General features: G+C 38.4%; 2 protein-coding genes across 3 annotated transcripts; both read left to right on the forward strand.

Moving 5' to 3' along the window:
- The first annotated feature begins 131 nt into the window (after nt 1–131).
- On the forward strand, nt 132–2420 carry LOC105111033 (probably inactive leucine-rich repeat receptor-like protein kinase At5g48380). 2 transcript variants are annotated; one of them, XM_011006268.1, is made up of 4 exons: nt 132–187; nt 224–574; nt 1203–1884; nt 2008–2420. In XM_011006268.1, exons 2-4 carry the CDS (start codon nt 260–262, stop codon nt 2130–2132), a joined length of 1122 nt encoding a protein of 373 aa, XP_011004570.1. In that variant the 5' UTR covers nt 132–187; nt 224–259; the 3' UTR covers nt 2133–2420. The 2 variants fall into 2 exon arrangements, with proteins under 2 accessions (XP_011004570.1, XP_011004569.1); XM_011006267.1 differs by having other exon boundaries at nt 132–184; nt 221–574; nt 1203–2420.
- A 704-nt stretch (nt 2421–3124) lies between these two features.
- On the forward strand, nt 3125–5528 carry LOC105111034 (probably inactive leucine-rich repeat receptor-like protein kinase At5g48380). The gene is made up of 3 exons (XM_011006269.1): nt 3125–3731; nt 3783–3976; nt 4241–5528. Exons 1-3 carry the CDS (start codon nt 3245–3247, stop codon nt 5198–5200), a joined length of 1641 nt encoding a protein of 546 aa, XP_011004571.1. The 5' UTR covers nt 3125–3244; the 3' UTR covers nt 5201–5528.
- The last annotated feature ends 408 nt before the right edge of the window (nt 5529–5936 follow it).

A 5936-nucleotide genomic window follows, 5' to 3' on the forward strand; every position in this document is an offset into this window, starting at 1 on the left:
AAAAATTTTAATATATATATATATATATATATATATATATATATATTATAAAAAAATAAATTAAAACCACAACTACTAACGGCTACCAAACACCCTATTAAATCTGACGCGGCTTTCGAGTCCTTTATTCCAACTACCAAACACCCCGTAGTAAAATTAGACGACGAAGACTTTGGAACTTTGGACGCGGTACGTAGTTAATAGTCAAATATAACTCCGAACGATCTCTTGCTATTTGCTGCTGTTTCGCAATCCACAAATGGCTCTTGATGCAAAACTTGCTCTTCTTTTGATTCATATCCTTACTGTTGCCGGCAATGGATACAGTTCTTTACAAGAGAACTACTACGGGAGTGAACATGAACACAGGAAAAAGTTGGATTCTTCTTTCAAAAGTGGGTTTGCAACAGGTTATGCATTTTCTTCAGTTTCCATTTTAGCTATTTTCATGTCCTGTTGTGTGCCTTGGGCTCGTCTTAAGAAGAGGAAGAGGAACAAGATGATGATGAAGACACCAATGATGACTTCTTTGATAGAAAGGCGAGAGAAGAGGATAAAAGAAGCCAACGAGCAGGTATCCCCATAAGACTTTCACTCCATCATTTTTTTTTTTAGTCTTTTTGATGAAGAAGACGATAGAGTTGCTTTTATTAAGGATATATCCATATTCTTCAGTTGCCATGACCATGAACAAGATGGATCATTGCAAACTGAATTAAATAGACCACATACCAAAAAATTAATTCATTACAGAAACAAGCAGAAAAGGAGAGACCTCGAGTTCATGTCCTTAAAGTAGTACCTAAACCTCAAATTAAAACCAAGCTATGAGATGTTCAACTCCTTGCCTTGATAATTGACCAGCAACGTTTATCTAGCTGAATGAATAATGAAAATGACTGGACTAAATAAGAAGTCAGCATGCTAATAGAACTCATAGTAGAGCTACACTAGCTAGATCTCGACAGCATTAGAGGTTTATTACAAGAATGCAGTAAATAAAGCAACTGGCAGTGATCCCACTCTGGATCTCCTGCGGAAGCAACGAAAGAGTTGCTTCCTCATGTGAAGAATCTGTTCCTTTTTAATATTGCATCAATTACTTGGTCTTTCCAGAACTTAGAATGCCTTTTCATATGGCGCAGCCGTTAAGGGTTTATATATATATATATAATCTTGTTTCATTTCTTCATCTTCCACAGATTTGTATGTTGGGGAATATTGTTAAGAGATTGAGTTTCGCAGGCATTAGCAAGGCAACAGCAAATTTTAGCCAAGCCAACAAAATTGGATTGGGACGAATGGGAACCATGTATATGGCTACCCTTCCTGATGGTAGGTTCCTTGCAGTGAAGAGGATAGTTGACTCTCAACAGTTTGAGGAACAGATAGTTTCTGAATTGAAAACATTGGGTACATTAAAGCATAAGAACTTACTGCCCCTGCTTGGATTCTGCGTAGAATCAAATACAAGGCTTCTGGTGTACAAGTATGTATCTAATGGAAACCTTTTTGATTGGATACATTCAGTGAAACACCGGAGGAAGACTCTGCAATGGCCTTTGAGGTTGAAAATTGCGGTTGGGGTAGCAAGAGGCCTGGCAAGGCTCCACCATGGCCGCAGAGGTCAAGTGGTGCATCTCAACATAAGCTCAAAGTGTATTTTGCTTGATAAGAATTTCGAACCTAAGTTATCAAATTTCGGAAAGGCGAAGCTGATCATGAGTATGAGTAACAGTCCAGGAGTGCATGATGAGTTTTGTGAGATGGCGCTTGTTAAGGAAGATGTGCACAGATTTGGAGTTGTACTGCTTGAGCTGATTACTGGGATGGATTGTAGCAGAATGAATTTTTCCTCAAACAATATTCTTAATGAATGGATTGGTCATCTCTTGAGCAATTCTTATTTTTATGATGCCATGGATAGGTTTCTGATTGGGCAAGGTTTTGATGATGAGATCTTTCAGCTGCTTAAAGTTGCATGTAACTGTCTTGATTGCATTCCAGATCGAAGGCCGACAATGTTTCAAGTGTACAAGGACATAAATTCAATAACCAAGAGATGTGAAGTGGTTGATGATTCAGAGATCCAAATGCAGCCTGAAATTTGCCCAGCTACTTCTCATGACTAATCTGTTGCCAGCAAAAACAGGGCCGAAGTTAGCAGATCTATATGTTCCTGTTTCTATCATGTTCATAAACCAATATGTAAGAAGCAATATTGTATAGAATATAATTGTGTCCGGGAATAAGTTGCCAGCATTTTACTTTGTTATTCAAACAGAAGATCAATTTGATCAAAATACGCCGATGAGTGAAAATGGTTTGGATAATACTTCCTGATCTTGTGTTGCAAGTCAAGATCAATGGATTCAATTCTTCCAGCTTAGAATAACCAATTGAATTTGTGATTAAATATATATTATACAAATATTAGCAGAGCTCTGTGTCAGATGGTATCACCATGCTTCTTAAGAAAAGATTGTTGTTGCATCTCTTGTATCTAGAAATGTCTCAAGTAAAAAAATAAGCTTATCAAGATCAACCATCTATCTCGTGTAAAAAAATAAAGTAAAATAATTGCCGTAGCTGACAAGGTTCATTGCATAGAAAACAAAATATCCACGGGTAGCAGTAGAGTCACAAAACTATACTACAATTGTCTCCTGCCTAACCTTTAGCTTGTGTCGATGGTCAATATTAACTGCGAGGAAGCATCATCCATAATCCATATTTTCACTCGAATATTTTTCTTACCTGAAAGTTGTGATCTATTGGTCATATATATTTATAATCCCAATTCAAATTAATGTGTTATCTGTTGCTTTCCCTTTCTTCTGCGACACGGCTTTCAAGTTTAATAATTTCCAACCTAGGTAGCTTGAAAACTTCAAAGCAACCTACTTCGTTTTTTCTGTTCCTTTTCATTTTACCTTAAGTAAGATCAGTGCTAGCTACAAACTCTCCAAGAATGGCCACTAGTCAGAACAGAGCTCATTCAGTACTGATCTTTGTGTTGTTTTGTATATCTAGTGTAAGTAGTGCAACTGAGCCTGATGTTTATTGCTTGAAATCTATTGAAGATTCCTTGGAAGACCCTTACAATCATTTCTCTTCAATTCATTGGAAGACCCTTACAATCATTTCTCTTCATGGGACTTCGCCAATCTTCATCTGTAGGTTTGCGGGAGTCGACTGCTGGAAGCCTGAGGAGAGCAGAGTCTTAAATCTAGCACTCTCTAACATGGGGCTCAAGGGCCAGTTCCCTCCTGGCATCGAAAACTGCACAAGCTTAAATGGTTTGGACCTTTCAAGAAATGAGCTTCAGGGACCGATTCCATCTGACATCTCTAAAGGGCTACCATACATCACTAACCTTGACCTATCCTTCAACAACTTTTCTGGTGAAATCCCATCAAGTATTGCCAATTTATCTTTCTTAAATGTTCTAAAACTAGACCATAACCAACTAATAGGAAATATCCCACCAAAAATTGGCCTTCTCCATCGACTTAGGAACTTCAGTGTGGCGGACAATCTGTTGTCAGGTCCAGTGCCAGAATTTGTTAAAGCAAATTCTGCATGTGGTGTTTTTTGCCCAATTGGTGGTTTTTCTTCATCCACAAATGTGAATTATGCAAACAACCCTGGCCTATGTGGAGGGCCTTTAGATCCTTGCAAAGGGCATAGCAACGAATTTTATTCTTCTTTCAGAACTGGGTTTGCAGCTGGTTATACTGTTTTTTCTGTTTCAGTCATTGTTGGTTTTGGGTTTGCAGCTGGTTATACGGTTTTTTCTGTTTCAGTCATTGTTGGTTTTGTGTCCTGCTGTGTGCCATGGGTGCATGTCAAAAAAATAAATAAGAAGATTACGATACAAACGATGGTAATGCTGGTTTTGAGAAAGAACAGGAAAGAAGCTGATAATTTAAGTGCTTCGCCATCGGTTGAGAACGTATATGGAGGAGGCAAAGAGGTACTGACGATATGATTATGTGCATGTCAACTTTGAGTGGTTTGCTTTTGAAATTGATTGCAGGACTTTTTGCTTTTCCTTTTGTCCTGTTATTAGACTTTCCTAATTATCTCTTATGAGTTTTGAGTTAACTATTCTTCTGCAGTTACATGAAGTCTTAATTTACAGATAATCCTAAATTCTTTAACCTGCTTCAATTTCAAGGTAAATACTTGTGTTTCTTCAACAATTAGTGAGTAATGGATTGGGAATTTCTGTCCTCAGATTTCTATGTTGGAGAAGAAGGTTCCAAGAATGAGCTATACAGATCTTAAAGATGCAACAAATAATTTCAGCGAAAACAATGTCATCGGGCAGGGGAAGATTGGGATGCTGTACAAAGCAGCGTTGCCTAGTGGTTATCTCTTTGCAGTGAAGAAATTACACAACTGTCGAATCCTCGAGGAGCAATTCGTGTTAGAATTGAAGACACTTGGTTCATTGAGGCATGTCAACTTACTTCAACTTTTGGGATTTTCAATCACATCAAAAAATTGGCTTCTGGTTTACAAATACATGCCAAATGGTAACCTTTATGATTGGCTACATCCAATGGAAGGCCAGGCAAAGATCATGGAATGGACTGTGAGGTTTAAAGTTGCAATCGGGTTAGCAAGAGGCTTGGCATGGCTCCATCAGGACTGCAGTAGTACTATCCGAGTTTTCCATCTTAACATAAGCTCAAAGTGCATCTTACTTGATCAGGATTTCGAGCCAAAGTTGTCGAATTTTGGGGAGGCGATAATCGTAAATCCAACTAACACTTCCTCCGTGAATGGTGAGTTTTGGGATACAGCATTTGCTAGGGAGGATGTGTATGGATTTGTAGTTGTGCTCCTTGAGCTGATTACAGGGGTGGATTCTAGCAGAATGACTGGTTCCTCGAACAGTCTTCGTAATGAATGGATTAGTCATCTTTTGACTAGTTCTAAGATTTATGATGCCATTCATAAGTCTCTGGTTGGGCAAGGATTTGATGATGAGATATTTCAGCTGCTTAAAGTTGCATGCCAATGTGTTGATTCCATTCCAGATCGAAGACCAACAATGCATCAAGTGTACAAAGACATAAGAGCAATGAGGGAGAGATGTCGCCAAATTGATGATTCAGAGATTCTAGTGCAGCAGCATGAAATTTACCCTCCCAGCTCAAAGGGCAAATCTGTTGAGATTGAAATGGCATAGAGTCAATGGAAACAGGAAAAACAGGACAAATTTAGGCAACTCTATCATGTTTTGGTATAATAAACAAGTATGTAAGAAGCAATGGTGCTGTTTGAGAACAAGCTTCAACTATCTATCCAAATTCAAGGTACTGCAAATGTGACTACAAATATTTCAAACTAGTCTCTTTTCTGGGGACTTGAAAAAAACCTCGGGATACAGCTTAAAGTATTGTAAACAACTACGTCCAAATTGTCCCAAAAGTCTTGAATATTTTCTATTGCTTTGGACTACATATTGTGTATTCAATTGACTCTTAAACAAGGGCATATTGCAACCTTGTAGACCATCAGCAACATTTTTCAACCATTTTGTTTTACAACAAATTAATTTAAGAACATTAGCAAAAAGCATGGCTAGTGATCATAGAGTTGGTGGTGAAGAAGCGATGAGCAAGAAGCAAGTGATTCTCAAGGACCGTGTGAGTGGCTTTCCAAAAGAATCAAACTCGTACGTACGTGACGACATGTAGCTAGCATCAAACTAGAAGCACCAGAAGAAGAAAGTGGAAAAGATGCTGTGGTGGTTTACAATCTCTGTTTGTCTTGTGATCCTTCCATGCGCGGAGGCATGAAGAAAGATCTACCACCTGGTAAACAACCTCATGTTTTGAGCTCCAGCCAGCGCTGGAACTTCACCGATCTGTTGGTCAGCAAGGTTCCTAAGAATTTGGATTTTTTTTCCAAGAAGAAAACAA

This window comes from Populus euphratica, unplaced genomic scaffold (assembly GCF_000495115.2).
Source record: "Populus euphratica unplaced genomic scaffold, PopEup_1.0 scaffold273.1, whole genome shotgun sequence".
NCBI classification, from domain to species: domain Eukaryota; kingdom Viridiplantae; phylum Streptophyta; class Magnoliopsida; order Malpighiales; family Salicaceae; genus Populus; species Populus euphratica.

Coding starts and splice junctions, on each gene's coding strand:
- LOC105111034 (XM_011006269.1), top strand. CDS start 3,245: ATGGGGCTCAAGGGCCAGTTCCCTCCTGGCATCGAAAACTGCACAAGC. Junction 3,732..3,782: donor CAGAACTGGGTTTGCAGCTG/GTTATACTGTTT, acceptor GGTTTGCAGCTG/GTTATACGGTTTTTTCTGTT. Junction 3,977..4,240: donor TATATGGAGGAGGCAAAGAG/GTACTGACGATA, acceptor TTCTGTCCTCAG/ATTTCTATGTTGGAGAAGAA.
- LOC105111033 (XM_011006267.1), top strand. CDS start 260: ATGGCTCTTGATGCAAAACTTGCTCTTCTTTTGATTCATATCCTTACT. Junction 575..1,202: donor TAAAAGAAGCCAACGAGCAG/GTATCCCCATAA, acceptor CATCTTCCACAG/ATTTGTATGTTGGGGAATAT.